The following is a 22161-nucleotide window of genomic DNA, read 5'->3' as shown; positions in this document are numbered from 1 at the left end:
GAATCATAGAATCACCAGGTTGGAAAAGACCCACCAGATCACTGAGTCCAACCATTCCCATCAATCACTAACCCATGTCCCTCAGCACCTCATCCACCCGTCCCTTAAACCCCTCCAAGGAAGGTGACTCAACCCCCTCCCTGGGCAGCCTCTGCCAGTGCCCAATGACCCTTTCCGTGAAAAATTATTATTTCTATCACTAGAACTGGATAATATCCTTCTGTAGACCAGCATAGCAATGTTTAATAAACACTGAGTCAGTGTTAATGGACAGGCTGATGATAATCTTGTTTTCTTCTTTTGCCATGTAATACATTATTTTTTTAAGCTGCTGTAAATATCCCTGACTTTCCCAAAGTTCTGTATCTCTATCCAGTTTTGATAGTCAGCACAGAAATGGAAGGCAGCTCTGAAAAAAAAATCAGCAAACCAGCACTATTCCTCTGTTTTTGAAACCATCAGACTCTTAAGTTTGCCATATCAAGAGCTGAAAATCACAAACAAATATAAAGCTGAGGCGTGACCAGAAATGGTTTGCCAGTTCGTTAGAAGGCAATAAGAATTTTTGCCATTTGGGATTTTCCTCCACTTGTGTATTCTTTGAGTCCTGTCCTAAATCTGTGTGAGAACACTGTCTGTATTCGTATTTTACTGAAGCTTCTGCTTAATTTAAGATGTACTGCAATCTGTATCTGCTCAGCAGAATGCTTACATGTATGTCCAACTCGAAGCACGTGCCAAGCTCCTGTTATGGTTTTGCAAACAGAACCATAAGCAGCCACAACATTTCACTTGGGCAATTTTCAGGCTGGCTAAACTTTCCTTTGTAAGTAAATCTAATTAAAAAATTATGAATGGAAATAACAAAACCAGAACTTAGCACTAGAAGATAGATAAATCTGCATCTGGATCACAGTCCATGTATGACTATCTCCCTTTTATAGCTGTAAGCTGAACCACGTAACGACTGTGCCAGCTCAGATGCATAAATGACAGAGATGGTGGATATTGGAGAAGAATGCACATTTTTGATTCAATATACCAAACTTCACCTTTTGTTCAGTAGACTGGGCTATAACTGACTTTTATTGCAATACTGACATATAAACAAGGTTGACGTTATATATTGTTTTCTTTTGTGCAGAATACGTGTGTAAAGTGTCAGACATCGTGTCATATGTTCGAGGAGCGCAGAAAAAGAAAGGTATTTCCATGTTCAAATCAAGCTAATTGATTTTTAGCCAGCATCAATGATGTCTGGGAGTAATAATATGTGAGTACAGCAGGAAGCCACTGGTTAGAAAAACTCAGCTCACACTGACCTCTGTAAGACACATCAATGGCAACCTTTTATATGTTTACAGGAGAAATGATTAATAGCTTTTGTGCTAGTAGACAGCCAAATGAATAGCCTCTGGAAAAACAGTGGCAGGGAAATAATTTCTGTTCATTCTAGTTTAAATTGGAATAAGTGATGCTAGAATGGGTTCTCTACTGCTTAGTTTTAGTAACTTTGTTTAGAACTGCAATCACTTGTGATTTAGTTGAGTTAGGATTTAGGGTTTGTTTCAAATGTTTTGTTTTGGGCTCCACAATACAAAAAAGGCATTCACGTAGTGGACAAAGTTCAGCACAGGGCCACAAAGATTATTGCAGAGTCTGCGTGTGTCATACAAAGATGGGCTGTGAGAACTCTCTTCAGCCCAGTGGAAAGGAAATGGGGGATTTTACTGTTGCTTCAGCTACTCATGAAAGGTTACAGACAGGATGGAACCTGACAGGCAAAGGGCACAGTTTGCATCAATGGAAATTCTGAGTAGAAATTAGGGAAAAAAAATACTTCCACAGTGAAGGTTGCCAGACATTGGGACAAGTTTTGATTTCTCAAATTAATTTCTAATTCATCAGACCACAGTAGTACTGTCACTTTAAATTATGTGTACCAGCCTTGTCCTTCATCATCACAGCACAAAGTCCAAAGAATATATAGCCCGTTGAGCCTTTTTACTCACAAGTAGTAAATCATCTCAGATTTGAAGTTGGGACACATGGTTGCAATGAATTAAACTTGATGTTTCTTGTTGCCTTTGTGCTTTCAGGTGGCAAACCAGAGGATCCACAACAATCAGTTTTATTTGCCATGGCATTTTGTAACGGGGGACTGTATGCAGCTGGAAATGTAAGGCATCCTTTATGCTTGTAACTTATTGTGTGAAAATCAAAAAGCATTCAAATGGAGTGTATTTGCAGAGCTCACTGCAAAGACAGAAGTCAGAAAAAAAGTGGAGGTCCTCTCTGGTTTTGTCATATATCTTCTTTGTTAGAACTTGAGACAAGAACTCAGAAAGGAGCAGGGAGGGAAGAGATTCCATTTTTTAAGTCAAAGAAGGAACCAAAGAGGACAATACTATTTTTAACAAAAGGCAAAGAGAGTTCTAGAGGAACAGGAAAGAAGGATGGACAAAAAATAGGAGAGGAGAAAAAAATGACCAAGGGAACCACCAAATTGTTTTGTGCTGAATCTCACTCAATATTTAATCCAAAATGATGATTACATTATACAGTGCTGCTTAAGAGAGGGACAAATCCCTATACTGTCACAAAAGAAACAATGTGGAATCTCAAGTGTTTACTAATGAGAGAGTCTGTTATCAAACATGGACTGTTAGTAAGACTTGTATTAAAAAACACCTTGATTTTTCAAAAAATGCGTTATGCAGGATAAGAGTCATCTGGATTTAAACGTCATGAAGGCAGATGAGACCATTAGCAATGGGATACAGTTAAACACACTTGCTCCAGAGAATTTCAGAAGGTTTTGCCAGTTCAGTTTGCCAGAGTGGGTGGGATAATTGACCTTCAGGCTGGGATAATTGACCTTGACCTGATGTGGATTTGTACTTTTCTGCACAGGGGGGCGTTTTATTCTTTTATCACATCAAAGATCTGCAGTATGAGACGAAAATCTGCGTTGATATCTTAAAACCCATATCCAGCCTCATATTCTCACCTGATTACACTGTGCTTTTGCTTGTCACTGACCAGGTATAGCATTTGAGATAACGGCATTATATAATGGCATGTTCCTTTTATTCTGTATGTGCATGCTGGCACTGCCAGTATGAAATGTCTGTAATGTAATCACACAAGTCAACAAATTATACCAGAGGTAAACTTAGCCCATCTTGTGTTTGCAATGAAATCTTGGGCCTTGGGTACATCAGACCTACTGTGGCTATGCGGGAGACTTGTTCTGTGCATCTATCTGAATTTGTCTGGCCACCCAGTCAAAGATCCTTCTTTGACCAGCCTGATGTCCAGAAATCTTACACAAGAGTCCCAAATCCTCAAATTATCCCTGGTTTTCCAGACCTTTAATAATTTAAATTGGCATTTAAATGTGGTTTGTTTGGGTTTTTTTGTGGGGGTAACTTTGGTCACACTTTGTCTCTGATTTCACTCTCCTTTTGTAAAATGCGTAGAGAAGTTCTAAAATCTATGTCTACATTAGTTATGAATTGTTTCTAAAAGGTTTTGAGGTCTTTAGATAAAAACATCTTTTGAAGCTTAAGATTTATTATTTGTGTTTTATGTTGCTTTAGAATATTGATTGGTTTCTGGAGCAATACGAAATAGGGTGGTTTTAAATTAAAGCAGTTATGAGAAACAAAACTTGGAAACGTGACTAGCTGGATCACTCTCAAATGAACCATCCTGATTTTCAGCTAGTGTAAATTTATATAATTTACTAAATTCAGTTGAATTCTACTGGGCACTTTTTACCTCAATTTAGAGTAGAGTATGAAACTTTAAAGAGCTCAGGAAGATGAGTATTTTTTCTTGAAGTCTTTGACAGCTTTTAATGAGAAGTCTCATAGCCCAGGGATGGATTATCTCTCTCTGTTTGTCAGGGGACAATCTATGCTTACAAACCTGCCCACAGTGGAGAAGCTGTCAAACTCCTGGACACATGCAGTAGTTGTTTCCTGACAGCTGATTTTCTTACTCCAGGGGACAAGTACTGTGTGGTAAGAAATTATTTTCTTCCTTGTATATAATTGTGGCTCTTTTCAGATGACCAAAACGTTGGTAAGACACAAAATCAAAAGCCTTGCAGAGATCGTGACTGTTCTGGTGTTTGTTACAGTTGTGGAAAACCTTCTCATTACGGAATTAAATGGCATTAATTCAGGTATGGCCTATAGAAGGGTCAGAACTTGCCCTGGAATGCAGGGTGGATAATTCGCAGGCTGCTAAAATGTTGTATGGTTCTGCTGTTTATTTGCTGTCTCACTAGTGGTCAGGAACACAGCTGAGCAAAAGGTTGATTCAATTCAGAGAATAGATGTCGGAACAAGGAATCCCTGCTGATCTTTTCAGCCTCCAGCACAAACTGGAATAGCCTGAGAGATGCCTTTGTCCCAGGTCCAGGGACAACGAGGCATTACTCATGGATCTGTTCATTCTGAAATATTCCTTGCTTTCCTCCTGTGTCTTGGACTCCTGCAACTGATTCATCTCAAGGCCATGAATTCTTCAAGTAGCCAGCCCTGAAATTCTGGGGTGTGAATCAATTAGTTTTGCTGATAATCTGTTTGTTTGTCAGTAACATGGGAATGACAAATTTTACCTGAGTCTGAATGAGTGATGTGAGGGTTGATTGATCTCTAGCCACACTTCACTGTGGAATTATAAAATTTCCTGGTTATAAGAAGGCCTCAAAAACATGATACACATAATTTTTCATGTGAGAAAACCAGATGTCACCTTAAGCCCTTTCCTGTGCAAACAAAATGATAAGCAGGTTTTCTATTGCAGGCTGAATGGTGGGAGTGCTAATATTGATCAAGCTTACATGTTTTGCCCTAGATTGTCTCATTCTGCTTAAAAAACATTCCTGTATTTGCATCAATTCACAGAAATGATTACACATTTTCCGTAGGTAGGCGTACCTTGCAGCAACTGGACTTAAAGGGAATTCAAGGTAATTTCAAGCAAAACTAGTAATCCTTGATCTGCTCTGCTCAGACACTATTTGAATTTATATTCTATAAAAGATCACTAGTCATTTCCAGACTATTTGGTTATTCCACTCTCTTTTGACTATGTTTTTTTCTCTGTTCAATAGTCTGTAACAATTTCAGGTGAAGTACAAGTTTGGTTCCTGGAAGATGGAACTTGCCTCAGCAAGCTCAACCTTGATATTCAGGTACACGCAACCAGGAGCTCATTTAGTGACTGATGCTTGAAGTTTTCTTTAGTATTTCTTAATTCATAGCATAATATTCCACAGATTTGGATCAACCTGTGGTGAGGAAAGATCAGTAGTGTCTCTGTACAACCCATGAAAGAGATTTAAAAATATTACGTTTACTTGAACTAATCATCTATTGAACTGGGCCATAAAGCAGAGGCAACATGTCAACCTCATGTCATAGAATCATTGAATGGTTTGGGTTGTTGTAGTGATGTGTCTTTAAGCACATATTTGTAAATAACAATCTAAATTTTTATAATATTTGATGAAATATTTATTTTTAATGAGTGTCAGAACTGAATGGAAAAGTTTTGAGTCTGTAAAAACTAAATGCCTTGAATGACCAGGCTCTTGAAACTGAGTTGATAAAAGTATTTAAAACTGTTAATGCTTTGTCCTGATTTAAGATGCGTTCAAACCCTGAAATCTGACACAGTAAGAGACTCATCCCTTTCTGTAAGAGCTGTACACATAACAATGCACTCACTGTTTCATTGAGGTGGGACTTATTTCACTTTAAATGTGGATATAATGATTTTTTTCTGAGGAGTGCAGAATTGGCTTTTGATATGTAGATACAGAGCATAGGGAAAAAAGCCAAGACGTCTCTAAAATACTTTGTTAAAAACAAGTTTTTTAGCTGAACCATTTGAGGTTTCTTCTTCAAATTTTAGGGACTTCTAAATAGTAAAAGAAGTCGCATACTAACATACAGAATAGTTGTAAAAAAAGGTATGGAACTGTTAATCATATTTTGTTTCTCAACTAGGCAACAGCTATGGCTTGCTGTCCCTCCTCCAGCAGCGTTGCTGTTGGGACCATAAGAGGTCAAATCTTATTTTCTTGATGTTACCAAAGCTGAAGCTCCACGGGTTGTTCACAGAATTTTTCTTTCCAAATTTCCAGTGTTGTCTTTGCAGTAAGTATGAAGCAGCAGGGGCAGTAATATTGTCAATCTGTTTCTTGAGTAACGCTGTTAGTTGAACAAAAAAACTGTTCAAGCTTTGATTCCAAAAATAACAAAGTAAAATATTTTAATGGTTTCAATTATTTTCCAACATATTCTGAATTGCTTGCAAGAGAGGTAGTGGCAGGATTTATATGAGAGAAATATAATAAACCTGTATTTTAAGAAGGTTTAACTGAGCACTGAAAATACTCATGTATAAGATCCTTTCTGGCAGATCACTGTGTGCAATAATTATGCACAATTCCATGTATCCAACTTTAGAGGGCCATTTCTCACTAGAAGTAAATTTAAGTTTTTGTGAAATTAAGTATAAGCCTTTTGGTCATCCCTTTTTATACGGTGGATTTTTATTACCATTGTTAATTATTCATTTGCTCACTGTTCTGGAATTTACCAGTCCTCCTGTAATAAGCTCTAGTGATGTAAAAGGCTTTTTTTGTTTGGTTGGTTGCTTTTTTCCATTATTGAAAAATCTGAGAGTATTTTACTTCTACTTTTTAAAAAATAAAATGGATATTGAACAGTTAAACTTTAATATTAGTCTGCCTGTTATTTGGAGACTCAGATGTGATCACTTTCCACAGCTACCTAAGATAAAACATTAAAAATAGATACGGAAAGCAACTCATTCAAGGTCAAATCAATATAAACAGAGCCATGTCTATTAAAAATAATATCAAAATCTGTATAGCCGTTTTATTTTTAAAAACATAAACTTCATTAAAGATTTGCTGAAGTTGTTAACAGACTGCTATGGAGCATCGTTAGCTTTAGATTGACCACCCACACAATTAGAAATTGCACTCATAACTGCACTTTATATCAGACCCTAATCCTGTAAACCTAGAAGCTGAAATTTCAGTTGCGTTTATGCCCTCAGTGAAGTCAGCAGAGTTATTGGAGTGGAATTATTTGACTCTTTTTATTGAGCTGTTTTCTATTTGGATTTTTTTTTCACCTAGTTATGACCAGAGTGGGCGGTTCCTCATCACTAGGGCTGCAGAAGGACATATCTTTATTCTAGATGCCCGGCCTTCAAAATTATTCCAAGTTCTTGGATATGTAGGTAATAAATGTTACAGCATTAACTACACTGTGTTTTCACTATTTACTGTATTTTAGGTGTACTTGCTTTTTTTTTTTTTTATTTAGTTTTAGTTAGCAAAGGAGCAGGTCAGTCAGAGGGAAGAGAATGGATTAGCTAACCAGCTGATCACAACTCCAGCACAAAAGGAATAGTAGTGGCAAAGAACTTAAGACTTTTGTGGCTCATCTTGAGAGAATTTAGAGTAAAAATCCGTAGGTCATGATAGCTGGGTGCAATTGCCTGCCCCGGACATCTTTAACGTGAGGGCTGCTGGAACTGTCAGCTTTGCTGCTGGATGCTAAAGAATGAAAATGATGGAATTTTAAGTCACAGAATAATTCTTCAGAAATTTGTGTATTTGTTTTTGCAGCCTCTCAATTCCACTAACGTTATACTTACAGATCGCATCTATAAGTATAGAACTTCATCATAACTTTAAGTGGTGGTTATCAGCAGAGAACCTCAAAATTGCTACAGTTCAAGCTGGATGTAAAGTCATATTTGAATGTTTAATGTCATAGTAACACTTAGCACTCTCAGTGCTGGATGCCTCTAGCTGAAGTTGTGTGCGTGCCGCACTTTCCAAAACCAGGTTGTGGCTTGTCTGATATTTTCATGCAAGTTCCAAACTGTGTGGTTGAGCTGAGATGTGTCCTGAACATGGGTCTCTTTGTTTGATGTGATAACTCAGCAAAAACGTTACCGTGATTCAGTAACAATTTGCATTGATGTTCCCTACCTGCTTCAGCCTTAGCAGATGAAGTGCTGGATCTCTCTGTAGTTTCTGACTTCAACAAGGACTTAGTTGAAGTGGCGGCACTTCTTAATGTGGGAGCGGGCCAGAGAGCAAGACTGGAAGTTTTTTATCTACCTTCAGAACTCACAACAGGTAAGAATATATATTCTGTGATATTTTTCTAAGGGAAGATCATATTATTGCCATCCATTAACACAAATCTTAATCTCTTTCTTCATCTCCTCTGTACATTCTCCTGGGACATCATTTCTCATACAGCATTCGGTAGGCTTTATAGTCAGCTCAATCATTGCAAAATGTGATCTTTTAAGGGAAGGCCAAGGAAGGAAGAAGTAATTCATTTGCAGATTCACAAAGCCATCGCTTAACAACTACTTCTACTGGTGGTGGTTGTTATTGCTGTTATTATTACTATTGAGTGGGCAATGCCCGAAGCCAGTCACAGAGACCTTGTTCTAGGCATCACCCTTTTGCAGACTAGCATATCGGGTGTTCAAAGGGGAATCAATCCCACCAGCCTCTTCAAAGAATTATTATAGGTATGTAATAGCTCAGAAGGAAAATATTAAAGGTTGATCTATCTAAAAAAATAGTGATTCCCTGTCTTTGTTATAGCTTTTCTGTGTAAAAGCACCAAGGAAAAAGTCTACTGTGTTTAAAAAATATTACCTTGTGTCCCAATAGGAAATGTTAAAGAAACTTTCTATGAGAAAAGTGTCACTATGAGGAAAAGGGGGGGGGGGCGTTAAGGACGCCTAAGAAAGGCAAACTTCCATTCACCTTCTGGAAAACTGATATTCTTGGAATGATCAGTTCGGGGCACTTTCTGGAAACAGGTGGAAAACTAATTCAGTTGTCATGAGAGGTCTTAAATGCATAAATTTAACTAAGGCACAGCAGAGCAGGGTAAATCAGGGTATGCAAACAATTACATCACTGTGGTTAAACCGTTTCTAGGACTTCTTTAGAGCTGTCTCTCTGCTTCACTGCAGTGTGCTAGATTGGCACGACCCCCAGAGTAAGTGTCAAACCTAGGTGTCTTAATTCCTAGTCTCCTTGAAAACTCGCATAATGCTCACTCCTTGCTGAGACTGATTTTCTTAATTACTTGATGGGTGAAGCACCTGCATTAGTGGTAATGATGCCTTTTCCTCCCTGTTTCTTTTTTCACGCTTCTAGATAATGATGAGTATGTTAATGACCAAGGAATGTTTGATGCTAGTGCCATTAAACAGGAGCGTTATGATCTGGATTGCCCTTTGAGCTCAGCAGTCAGATTGAAGGATAATATTGTGTATGGTTACTGTACCTCTGGACTTTTCATCTGTAAATATCATCTCACTGAAAAGGTAATTTTCTGAAGCTGCTTTATTTTGGGTGATGGTTAAATACCATCAAACAAAGGCTGTAGCTGAAGTTAATATAGCAGGATATTATCATAAAAAGTCATCTCTGCACTCAAAATATCTACTCCATCCATAAACATCAACTTTTAGTATCCTACCACCTGCTCAGAAATCTGGCAAAAGCAATCTTCTTGTTTGATTACAGAGAAAGCCAAATGTTGCTTCTTAAAACTTGTACAGCTTGCAGGCACTTCATGTGTAGCTTCTGTGTTGGAGCTGTGCTTTTGTGCAGTCTGCTGAGTAACTGGAGTATCCAGCTCTTAAAAGCACTGAGCCCATGTGAGCCCATGACTCTAAGACACAACTGCAAACCCAGCTCAGCCCTGCCTGAAATGAAGTAGTGGTCACTGTCATTGCCTGCTGATGAACTGGACCTCTCTGTAGCTCATAGGTCTCCCCCAGTTTGAGTCAGGTCAAGGAAGAAGGTGAATTCCAAAGGTGGGCATTCCTCCTTGACAACTCTGGGCCCAGGCACATAAAAACACACAGACCCTTTTGAAGAGATGAGAAGCAAATCATCGTAGCAATGTTACTGCTTCCTGAGCTCAGAAATCCAAGTGTTTGGATTGTAAATCACCACATGTGATAACCCACAAAACTGCCATCAGCCTTCTCAAAATGGCATAGACATCTCCATAATCTGAACTGCTGCTAACATTTTCTTTGTTCGGCAGACTATATCGGAAGACCCATCAGTATTTTTATCAGAGAAGAGGATTCGTAGCAATCAGTTTGGATCGGGGATCCTCTGTTTATCACCCAACGGCCGGTGGCTGGCATCAGCAGCGAACGATGGTGTTTTGTTCGTCTATCACACTCCTACTATGGTAGGTAGGCATCCAGGTACAGGCTTTGTTTGGTGTACGCGAGGAAGAGGTGTGCAAGCTACTTTCTTTCACTGGAAGCTTTTCTTTGCTTGAATATAAAGTGTTCCAGAAAAATTTACGTTGAACATGAACTGTCATAACATTATATAGTACAATTGTTTTTATAACTGATGATTATACAAACTACTTACTTTCTTCTCCAGCAAATCTTGGGGTAGATAATTTTACTACTTTTCGTTATCATCACCTGCAAAATTAGTATTCTAGAAACTTGTCCCATCTGTAGTCAAAAATCACAAAATCATAAATCCTAGGCTTTTATATACTTCGTGTTGACATTTTGGATTGACTTCTATAAGAAAATACAGAAGCATAGTTTATAGACATACCCTGTTACAAAAACATATTTACTCATACTGCTTCTGTGACTTTTCTAGGATATACTCGCTCGTATGCATTGTCACTCATATCAAGGAGGAGGAATCAGATCCACGGTATTTTCTCTGGATAGCAAATTTATCCTTGTTATTGGGAAAAATGATGGTGCCCTGGTGTGCCTGAAATGGAAGTATGTGTAATATTGATGGTGTGAATTTTTGTATCCTGACAGACAAATTTTGCATCTATTTGTGATTCTAGACTTTTTATTAGTCTCAAAGTAAGGTTAAGAATTAGATGAAGTCACTCCTCTCATCCTTAGAGGTAGCTTCCCTAGCTCATTTAAAGCTTCCCACCAGTGTTGTGGAGAATGTCTTGGACTTTGGGTGCGGTTGCAATACAAGATAAAGGAGTGTCTTCTGATAAGCATTACCCATAATAAGCTGCTTATCACTCTCAAATAAACCATCTGGAATGGGGTGTCTGAGGATCTAAGCCATATAATCTCATGAGATACCATTTTATTTCAGTGATTAGGGGACATTACAGATTTAACGGGAGGGAATTGAACTGTGCCCATAGAGAGCTCTTAGCAAACATTAGGAGTGAGGGACACGTGAAACTACAGCTTTTCTGTGGTATAACAAATGTTCAGGCAGATGCATAAATGGAAGATGGGTCCACCAGAGTGGTATTTCTACTCTGGGTAACGAATCTTTCAGAATTTCTAATTCTGAAGAAACTTCACTTAATTATGAATGCTAGAACTCAAACAATATTAAATCATATGTAAAAATATTGAATAGGCATTTTTGAACAACTTAGTAATTTTGTTATATGGAATATTTAATAATTTGTCCTTTATTATAAGACATAAAAATACATCAATTTATTTTCTATTTACTAGGAAGGTAAAGAATACTGAAGCTGAGGAAGCTGATCTTCACTGGCGATCTCTTCTTGCTATACTGAACAAGTCCACTTCAAATGAAAATACTGTTTTACAATCCATGGCAGAACGGCATTTTGACCCAGAATCCACAGCAGAATCACTTCCAGAAGGGAAATTTAAGGTGGGGTTTTTTTTTATTTTTAGGGAAGCGGGGGGAAGGTTTGATCATTATCCTAAAATTGCACATGATAAAAACTGTCCTCCAAACAAACTCTGATCCTTTTGCAGAAGTAGCAAAATACTCCCAAGGATAGGCTGAATATGCTTAATTCTTAATTTGTAGAATAGTATAAACAAGGAAATGGAATAGTTATGGGAAGATGGCATTCACAGCTTCAGTTTCACATGGTTTCTTCAGCCACAGAAAACTCTGTGAAAGTCAATTTCTCCTCATGTGAAATTATTTGTCATTTCCAGTGTGATATTACTGCTATACATTGTGTGTTGTTTGTTTTCCTGTTGAAATCAAGCAAAGCAGCAATTACAGAAGTTAGTAATGTCAGGCCATTTGAGTCAAAAGGCTTTGCATAACAGCAAGGGTTTTCTGGACCAAATCTGGAGCCTGGTTAGGGAGTAAAAATATTGTAACATTCTCTTTAATGACGTGGTGGTGCTTCTAATGCGAGTCCAATTTTTATTTTATTTTGGTCTCTCTCTTATTCTCTCTAAGTACCTGAGATGGATGTTTATATCCTTAATTTCAGGATGCATCGCTTAAATCTTCCAATGTAGAGGTGACAGAGGAAGACGGAAACGTCACCAGTTCATATTCAGCCAATACCAATGAAATGATGTGGATAGATCAGAAAATGAAGAAGGTACTTCGATAGAACAAGTAATAATCAAAACAGGAGTTTTCAAGAGTCAGTAGTGATTTGAATTATGTGCTGTAAAGTAATCTACTTTCTAAAGCTCTTCTGACATTTGGGCCTCCCTTTAAGGCGTTGCCATCTAGACCTTTAGAAAAGTTAGGGTCAACGTTATAAACACACCAGAGCAGGTACTGAGCACAATAGGAGCTCTAAAGGCCAAAAGGCCACTTCTACACAAGGAGTAAATGAAAAAAAAAAGAAATTGCCAGAGAAATCGGCTTCCTTTAGAAACTTGTAAAGATGTTTTTCTTCTAAATGTCAAGAAGTTACACTGAAGATTATTACCAGAAACCAAGCAGGTGCTTCTTCCCAAGGGCCAGAATAAAAAATTCTACAGCACTGATAAATCAATAGTCAACAATATGACATTAATTGCAAACCCCCTGAGGTTTATTCCAGGTTAAGGTTGAGGTGAGTATGATGTGGAACCAAAGTTTTTTAAGAGTAAAAGTTCATCAAAGATCTAATAGTGTGCAGAGAGGGGATTTAGTGCTTTGTGAGTCTGGAAATTGCTATATTAATGTTAGCATAGATAATTTTTTTCCTCAGAAATATGAATTATGGGTGGTAGCAGGTTCTTTTTGTTATGAACCAGAGCTGTATATATTCTCCAGCTTCTGGGGCTCAATGATAAGACGAAATATCATTGCTTTCTGTGTGATCTCAGGAGTGACTTTCTTTCTTTCCTTATTTTAAGCTCTGTTTCTGTATAACCAGTTTACAGTGTGAACTGGGTGTACAATCATTTTTCTTTTTAGCAGTTCTAAGAATCAACCTATTGAATTAAGCTTATGTCTATTTCAGTTATTAATCCCTTCTGAGTTTTGTTTTCTGTACAGATAATGTTCCTTTAGATCACTTCAGTCGTTTCCTGGGTTATTTTTTATTTTCAAAAATATATCTGTTGTATGTCAGGTCATTAGAGAAGAGACTGAGAGGTTTGCTAACCAGAAGAAAGAGCTGCAAATGGGAATTAAAAAGCTGCATGAAACTGTGAGTTTCTTACAAGTGTAATGGCTTAGCTTACAGTTTTGTTTACATGTACACTTCCTTTACAACTATCAGCTCTAGTGCTTAGTTACATTTTTGTCATAAACACTGAGCAGACAGGTAATAGAGAGATTTGTCTCTTCAGGGACAGCGTGCTGAACCTGTCAGGAACAACTGTCTGGTTCTGAGGTTCCTTTGCTCCAACTAAAAAATTTGTACCACCCTTATATCTTGAGCAATCTATCCCCTCAGCAGGCTAGTTTCTGCTGGTCTAACAGCCTTCCGTTATAGAAACTGTCATCCTCTGCTCTTCCTTCTCCAGTTTGTTTTCCAGTTGCTCAGCTCCCAGCATATCCTGCTGCATGGGGCTGTTCCTCCCCAGATGCAGGATTTTGCATTTCCCTTTGTTGAACTGCATGAGATAGATAAAAACTTTTGAAAGTTCTCAGAACTAAAGAATGAACAATTCCATGCTACAGATTCTTAGAAAGTATGCACAACTCCACATATAACATCCAAATGAGCTTTAAGGGAAGGATGAAATATATTCACATAGTAGTCTCTGTCACTAGGTACAGGCAGCACGTTCTACCAATTACCATGAAGCAGTTAAAAGTGGAGGCAATTAAAATGATTTTCTCTGTTATCAAGTTCCACAGTGTTAAAACCAGTGTTTCCTCTATTCACATTCGAATTACTTTTTATTCCTTATACTTATTTTTTAAAAAAACAGGTTCAGAAAATGATGCATGAAAATGAACTGGTGCCAGACATTGAGAAACTGGAGCAGCAGGAGTTCAACCTGGATGTAGAAGAACAGGAAAGAGCACAAGAAAAGGCTGAAGAAGAAGTGGCCAGGGTATGATAGAGTGGAAAGAGAACATTTTAAAACTAGCAGTGAAAAGGAGAAGCAATAACTGAAGAATAGAAGATGATCTCAAAGTTGTTCACTGTTGAGAAGCAGGAAAGCGTAAAAGTATTTTAAGTCACTTTTTGAAGCAGGTGAATCTGCTAATGCAGATATTGCCAGTTGGAATATGATCTATGCCAGAAACTGTAAATCTGACACTGTGACCTTGGGTACAGCGCTGCTTAAGTTCTGGAATGCTTTTCTTCACATATGAAATGACACCTTTCAGTAGCAGTAGTATGCAATATCATTTTTGGAGAAGATAGCTGCAGTAGTCTAAGATTATGAAATACGGGTAATTCATTTAATCTGCCAGGTTTGTTTCAACAACTCAATACAAATTGCCTATATCTTGTTGGTTTGCACCACATGTCATTATTTTCTTTTCTGTATCTTGAAAGGTGAGGAAGGAGATTGAAATGGAGAATTTAGCCAACTGCTATTTGCAGAGTGTCATCAAACATGAGTGCTGGGATCCAATGTGTGTAAAAGGACGTGCTGTTAAGGTAACCATCACTTTCTAACTCACTTACTGCAGTAGTTTATTGATTCCTTAAGGTACTGAAACAAAATAAATAGAAGTATAACACATTTCTGGTTTGCTTATGGTATGAGGAAAAAAACCACTTCTTTCCAGGGCTCATGCAAATCTTTCATTCTGTTGATTTTGACCGAGCCTGGCTGATTTTGCCTTTTAAAGTGGATAAATGTGCTAATAAGCAAATAAGTAACTCCTTAGTTCCTAGATACTAGAGAATATCTTCATGCAGTGTTGCTAAAAGGAGAAGGTAAATATTATGTTTCTGTGTTGGGTCAGTAGGACTTCTGCAACACAGAATGTAAAAGCAAAATTTAACCCTGATTTTGCCTATTTTAAACAGAGGGATATTAGTCAAACTAGTGATACTAGATTATCTCAAGGGTGGTTAAAGACCGAGTAATTTTACCAAAAATCTTGTCCTGGTTGAATTCTGTGAATAAAGAGGACATAGCCAGAGGTTATTTAAAAAAAAAAATAAATAAAGGCAGCAAATTTTAAACCAACCATTTTTACTACCAAAAAGGCAAATGGTTTTTTTCTGACTCCTATATTCTTGCTGGATTGTCTACATTAATTGATCATCAATATTATTTCTGATTTTAAGAAGCCTCTGTAACTATTTAGCATTCAGTTTTTGGACAAATGAATTAACAGATGTGTTCTGAAGAAGTTTTTACCTTGGGTGTTTTTGTTTTCTAAAAAAAAAATATAATTGAACAGTGCTTCCATATAGCTTCTGAAGTGAAAAATTATCCAATGAAGGAACGTACTGAAGAAGAACTGAAAATTCTGGAGAAAGTTCTCCAGTTAAAGAAGATTGAGACAGCTGATGATGAGGTACAATCCCTTTGAAGTACTGCATATAGGCATTTCAGATCAGAATGCTCTGAGTTGGCATCTTAACCCCTTTTTTACATAGACACATTTCTTGGGTCCGTTTTCGCTGTAGAAATACTTCCCTAAAAATTTGAAGATATTCGTAAAGATGAAATGTTGTGGTTTTACTTAGAACAAATGCATTAGTATTGAAGAATCACAGAAGAGCTGAGGTTAGATAAGCCATTTGGAAGTCATCTACTCCAGCCCACCTAGAACAATTTACTCAGCTCCATGTCCAGTCAGGTTTGGAATATCTCCAAGGATGGAGGATTCCATAACCTCTATAGGCTACCTTCTCCCATGTTTGACAACCTTCAGAGGAAATGTGTTTCATTATATTTAAGTTGGATGTTCTGTATTTTGATGTATAACCATTTCCTTTCAATCTGTCACCGACACCGCTGAGAAGAGTCTGGCTCTGTTGTCCTTACTCCTCAGGTTTTTATATGTGTTATTAAACACCACCCCCAGAGCCTTCTCCTTCTTGAGGCTAAACAATCCCAGCACGCTCAGCTTCTTTTCACATATTAGGTGCTTCAAACCCTTAATTGTATTAGTGGCCTATCGCTGGGTTTGCTCCGGAATGCCTGTGTCTTTCTTGTACTGGGGATCCTACAACTGGACCAAATATTCTGTATACGTTCACTTCAACTTGTGGGTTTTTGATCACTGGGCTTAATTGCAGAATATGATCTCTAGAATTTTTTCATACGTGTGCCACTGGTTCGTATACAAAATTAACACAGTTGTCATGTTTGTGATATTCAGGCTCAGAAGAAAAATCCTGAGACTGAGTCTGAGACTGTATTACCTGAGGAAGAACGAGAGAAGACAGAAGACGTAACGGCTGATGATAATGCATCTTCCTGCCTGATTGGAAGTCTGAGCTCTCAGTATGGTGGAGATACATCTATCCTGTACCACCAACTGGACTTGCACAGTAGGGAGCAGAAAGTCAATCAGATAGTGTTATTAAAGGTGATGTCTTTTCAAGTTTGTATTACTGTAGTGGCACTGCCACACCTTTGGGTTCTCATAGCAGTCACAGACGCTCAGATTTTGGGTGTACTGACACTACAATGGAGAGTTGCACAGGCCACTGTGTTACAGATAAATGCACATCGTGCAGCAAAGCACCATGTGGATTTGCCAGCTCAGGTGTGGAAGAAAAACGTTTTTATGAAATTGGTTACCCAATTTGAGAGTATTTCTATTTGTCCTCTGGTGTTTGTATAGCTGGCTTGCACAGCTCAGCATGCCTGTGGAAACATGACCTCTTTCCATACTATTTGCTGCTGAATGAAAGTTCAGCTGTATCCTCACACCATTTCATTTCTTTACAGTCTTACCAGCCCTTCATTTGGAGCCTTCAGTGTTTCTGTTATTTAATATTCTTTACTATCCGACTCTCCCTTCTCTTACCCTGGCCTGTTTATTAAGCAGTAAACATGCTACATAAAAGGCTTCTTATGAAGATGATCTGCAAGGGCAGAAGTGGTTAAACAACAGTAAAGCATTGCCTCATCAGAGCTCTTTAAGGCTACAACTGGTAGCAGAGCTCAACAGTTATGCGTTGTAATACATAAAATCTAGTAGATACACTAGTTTTTAAAGCAGATGGGGAAGAAACACAAGGAGCAATTTTAGATGTAAGTTTGGATGTAACGAGATCTTTCTACTGTGTGGCTTTCAAGATGCATACGATATATCTAATAGCAGACAAGTCTGCTGTGTTCTTGGCCAGTGCAGTGAATTTGCTGAGAGTTAGATAGGTAGCTGACAAACACTTGAGCACAGCCTTTTGTCTCCCAGCAACACTTTATGTTATCTGCCATCCTGCCTTACTACATCATAACTTATTATTGTATTAGAAACCAATGAAATAATCATGGCCACAAAAATATTTATTGTAATACAAATTGCAGACAGCTAAGCATCTCAAAATGTAAAATCTGGTGATAGAACTGAAATCCTTTCCATGTTTCATTTTATTAAATTGATGTAGTAGGAGACACACATAGTTTTCTCTCTTAATATTCTGTTCTGCTTTGTTGAGGTCAATTCTGTAGGCTAAAGGAAGAATTTAAGCACCGAGAATATATGATTTTTAAAATCATTGTAAGGTCTTAGCTGTTTTAAAAAAATAGTTTACGACTTTTGTTTATTTATTTAATGAGGGAATTTTTCTTACATATGCCAGGCAGAAAATCACATAAAAGCATTATTGAAACTGCAGGATGAATCACTTAAAAATCAGGAAAATATGTCCTTAGCGTGTATGTCCCTTAAAAGTATGCCCCTCTACCTGTGATTTACAGTCTCTAGATTTATAGGTCATGTGTTTTTTTCCTTTGAGGCCCCTTCTTTCAGCCAAAGAATTCAAAAACAAGCAAATAGAATTTTCTATCCAGTGTTTGCAGCAATATGCAGCAATAAAAATTTCTATGCGGGAAAAAAACCCCACGAATGATAGTTTGCCCACCTCTATTTAACAAAGCTTGAACTCTGCCTATATGATTTTCATTAAAGGGCTTTACCAGTTTATCTCCCTGTCACACATACAATTACACACATTTATGGTTTTGATGGCTTGAGGAGTGGTCCCATAATCATGGATGGATGTGACCTGTGCCATATTGCTGTTTCCCTTTTTGGTATTTCAGGACATCATTTACAAACTGAAAACTGCTTTTAATAAGGAATTTGACATAGTTGCACAACAAAAGGAGCAGGAGATAGAACGAGTGAAAGAAAGAAACCTGAGGATCCGAGAAATCTTGGAACAACTTGATCTGCAGTTGGAAGTGTGGGAGCCAGCTCTTACAGATGATGAGATACCAGAGCGAGCACTCACAGTTCAGGATTCAGAGGTGTTTGAAAAATGAATCTTTCTCTTTCACCTACTCAAATATATTTATTTAATTCCTGTCATTGCCAGACATTGAAAAGCTGAAAACAGATGTGTCTGTGTACTTAAAATCATCTTTTTGTCTCTTTTGCTTCCCTTCACTCTTTAGGGAGAAAACTTATAATAAGTCAATCCAAAATGAATAAGATGTATACAATCTTAATTCGTTGATGTTAAGTTTTTAATTGGCTATAAATTAGGTAGATATTCCCCCTGTTCCTGAGTGTAAGATTCAAGCCAGGCTTGGAGGGTTTACTTCCATAGATAAGGGTTTCTCTGTTTATTCTGAGCACCATTTTGAGACTAAGTAGTTTTAGACTAAGTGTGTGGGTACTAAACCGTGCTTAGTACTGTAATTATAAATTGAAATGATAATTTATAAAGAAGCACCATGCTTCTTATACAATATATTCCACCAATCTCATGCTCTTTTGGTCAGTCTTTCCCAATTCTCTCTGTTCTCTCACCAGTTCGTGTTATTCACTGTCAGAAAAGGTATGCAAGAAATACAACTAATCTCAACAAAAATGATGGTAGTTTCTATTTTAGCATTTTTAAATATGCTTTCAGGGGTGTTCGAAAGAACAATGTCCTCTTGAGGAGTATTATCATGGAGCAGAGATACAAAAAGCATCAAGAATTAGTATTGCCCCTCTTTCCAAAGGTTCTTAGTCTGCATGTGATCACATTTGGAGAGAAGAACCCTGATATGACCCTCATTTTCTTCCTTCAGATTAAAGTTGAAAAATACTTGACTCAAGAAGAGAGAGAGAAAGCAGAAATGCTGGCTAAGCTTGAAATGGAAAGACGTCTTGCTGAGAAGGTACTTAAAGTAGTTTCCTTTTTACTGTGTAGGCCTTTGTCTCTGGTCAGGCTTATTTAGTTAATGCTGCACTGAAATATTCCAGTCATGTAGCATGGGAGAATAAAGTGTAAATGGTAGGTAATGATGATGTGTGCCTTTTCCTTCTTATTATCGTTTACAATTGGAACTACCTAGACCAGCCGGGGGGAGAAAAGATTTAGTATTAGGCTCAACATTTTCTAAAAAAAATGGCAGTTAAAAATACTTGAGTCCTCTTGGCATCCAGTACCAATTTTATTTAATTGTCCTTTTATAAAACTTTTCATTACAAGGATCCATCATGGATTTTTTTTCTCTGAAGAGTTGCTACTTAAAAGGGAGAGAAGCTCAAAGAAAGACAGCATTATCATCATCATCATTATTATAATTTTATACACCACCTTACTAATGCGCAGTTCAGGAAGCAACCTAGTTTAGAATTTACACAATCTCATCCTCAGTTTTCCATATTTTATTTAGTTTATGTGTTAAGACAGTCATGGCAGCAGGTACAAAGGAATATTATAGAAGTCATCTTTACACAGAAAGCTCCTGATTCACAGGAGCTCAGTTGCAGCCTTCCCAAAGATTTGTGATCTTCAAGAGTCATAAAATCAGCAAAAATGCCTATATTAAATGTTTTTCTGGGTGATGTAAAGCCCCATTTGTTATAGATTTATTACTGTTAGTCCTATTTGATTTATAAAGTAAATATTAATATACTTTATTTCTGTAACATTTCCCCGCTGAGAAATTCAAAATGCTTTGTAAGCATAAATAGAGAGTAGGCTTCTTACCCAGAATCATGTAGCCAGCCCTTGGCATATTTTACTAGCAACATCTAGGCGCTTATGAATCTCTGTCCTATGTTTTCATCCCAAGTCCACCTATATTTCCTTTTTATAGAACCTTTATTGAGACAGCAGGTGTTGTTTTATAGAATTATAGACTCTTCATTCTTTTTCATCCATCTTATTGTCTAGTGTTCCTCACCACTTCTGCTCACATGCTTTGGATCTTCTCTTAAATGTTCTTACAAGGTTTTCTTGTGTTTTCTTCCCCTTTTCCCCTCCCCAAACCCTGTTCCATCTATTTCTTTCTATCGTGGTATTTATATGACCCCTATTACTATTGTATTTGAGCAGATCACTGTCTTTAATAACATTTGATGGTGAATTTCTGTTCTTCCTGATTTGAGAATGATAGATTTATGAGATTTATTTCAGTGAAATGAAATTCAAGGCACATGCAAAGTCTGTGGCAAGGATATTTCTGGAACTAATTTGCAGATGACACAAAGGTTGACAGAGCTGTTTTACAGAGTAATTTGGATTATATGATACGCTAAACTATTCAAACAAAGTGTGCTTTAGTACTGCCAAGTATGCAAGACCACATGTGCAAGTAATGTCTATGCAGTGGAAGACTATGTTGAAAAGTAATTTGAAAAACATTTGTCAGGGTGAGATAATAGTGGGTAACCATTTCAATTTGGGCTTCCAGTGCTATTCTGACATTAAAAAAAAAACACAACAAACTTCTGGGGTCTCAGAGTGTTGAATTTTATCATAATTTTATCATTAAAATATTGGTTATGGTGGGTCAGCATTGTTGCAAGGGTAGGGAAAGTACCGGATGGATTCCAAGCTAGGGGACAAACCTGTAACAGACACAAGCGCTGGAGAATAAATTCAGATAAATTCAAATTTTAAAATATGTAATTTTAAAATGAAAATATAATTCATCATTCAGACAAGCTTCTAGAGAGAGAGGTGAGTTCTCCACCACTGTCTCCAGACAGACTTCTCTGGAGAATGTTCTCGTTTTTCAAATTACTCCCCTCAGTGAAGGACTAACTGAATAAATAGGACTGAAGTTATACAGGTGCTCAGGCTCTATGAGGGAGTGCTCTTTTTTTTTTTTTTTTGCTGTAAAATGTACGTAACTGCTTGTACAGATATTTGTCAATCGTTAATTGAACTTGTTTATTTTTTTTGCTGAAGCCAAGAGATTCCGCTAAGCCGTCAGTGCATCCTACTGCCCACTGCTGGACTGCGACCTCAGAGATTTACTTGGGCTGTAAGGAAGGATATGTTATGGCAATTGATGCTGAGAGAGGCAGTGTTTCTGTTCTTCAACAAAAACCTCTCCCTGGTAAGAAATAGCTGTGTGGTGTCTTTTATTCAAGTAGGGAGGAAAAAGGATAGGTGAAAGCTTTTTTTGCTTTCTGCTGTTCTGCTATTGTATATCTTACAGAAATTGTAAAGACATATTTCTTTTATTAGTAGGATAAACATTCAGAACTTCTGGGTGGGTTTCTTTAGCACCCAACAATTTGCTTTCATTTTTTTTTGGAAAAAAAAAAAGAAAAACTTCTAAATACATCAAAATTGATAAAATGAACAATAGTTACAGCAGTCCTGATCTTATTAACCAGCCCTACTAGGTTAACAATAAACTATTAATATACCAGCTATATGTATTTTTACTGTTAGTTAAGCACCAGTAATGCATTTTATTTTGCATGAAATATTGGACTGTCCTCCTCTGATACGGTAGATGATGTTAGAACAGATGAGCTCA

General features: G+C 37.4%; 1 protein-coding gene across 1 annotated transcript in view; it reads left to right on the top strand.

The window, feature by feature from the left end:
* Window positions 1–22161, top strand: part of LOC138733921 (uncharacterized) — a 79140-nt gene that overhangs the window by 2961 nt on the left and 54018 nt on the right. The window contains 22 exon segments of the mRNA XM_069881438.1: window positions 1145–1204; window positions 2100–2179; window positions 2914–3045; window positions 3912–4028; window positions 5129–5209; window positions 6027–6092; window positions 6094–6176; window positions 7190–7293; window positions 8063–8203; window positions 9251–9420; window positions 10152–10304; window positions 10742–10872; window positions 11590–11755; window positions 12339–12452; window positions 13422–13499; window positions 14230–14355; window positions 14808–14912; window positions 15668–15784; window positions 16595–16804; window positions 18490–18696; window positions 19468–19557; window positions 21582–21732. Of these exon segments, the coding sequence (XP_069737539.1) occupies window positions 1145–1204; window positions 2100–2179; window positions 2914–3045; window positions 3912–4028; window positions 5129–5209; window positions 6027–6092; window positions 6094–6176; window positions 7190–7293; window positions 8063–8203; window positions 9251–9420; window positions 10152–10304; window positions 10742–10872; window positions 11590–11755; window positions 12339–12452; window positions 13422–13499; window positions 14230–14355; window positions 14808–14912; window positions 15668–15784; window positions 16595–16804; window positions 18490–18696; window positions 19468–19557; window positions 21582–21732 (2682 nt within the window).

This window comes from Phaenicophaeus curvirostris, unplaced genomic scaffold (genome assembly GCF_032191515.1).
Source record: "Phaenicophaeus curvirostris isolate KB17595 unplaced genomic scaffold, BPBGC_Pcur_1.0 scaffold_46, whole genome shotgun sequence".
Taxonomy (NCBI): domain Eukaryota; kingdom Metazoa; phylum Chordata; class Aves; order Cuculiformes; family Cuculidae; genus Phaenicophaeus; species Phaenicophaeus curvirostris.
Note: the sequence above shows the minus strand (reverse complement) of the source record. Positions and strands in the feature narration are given on the sequence as shown.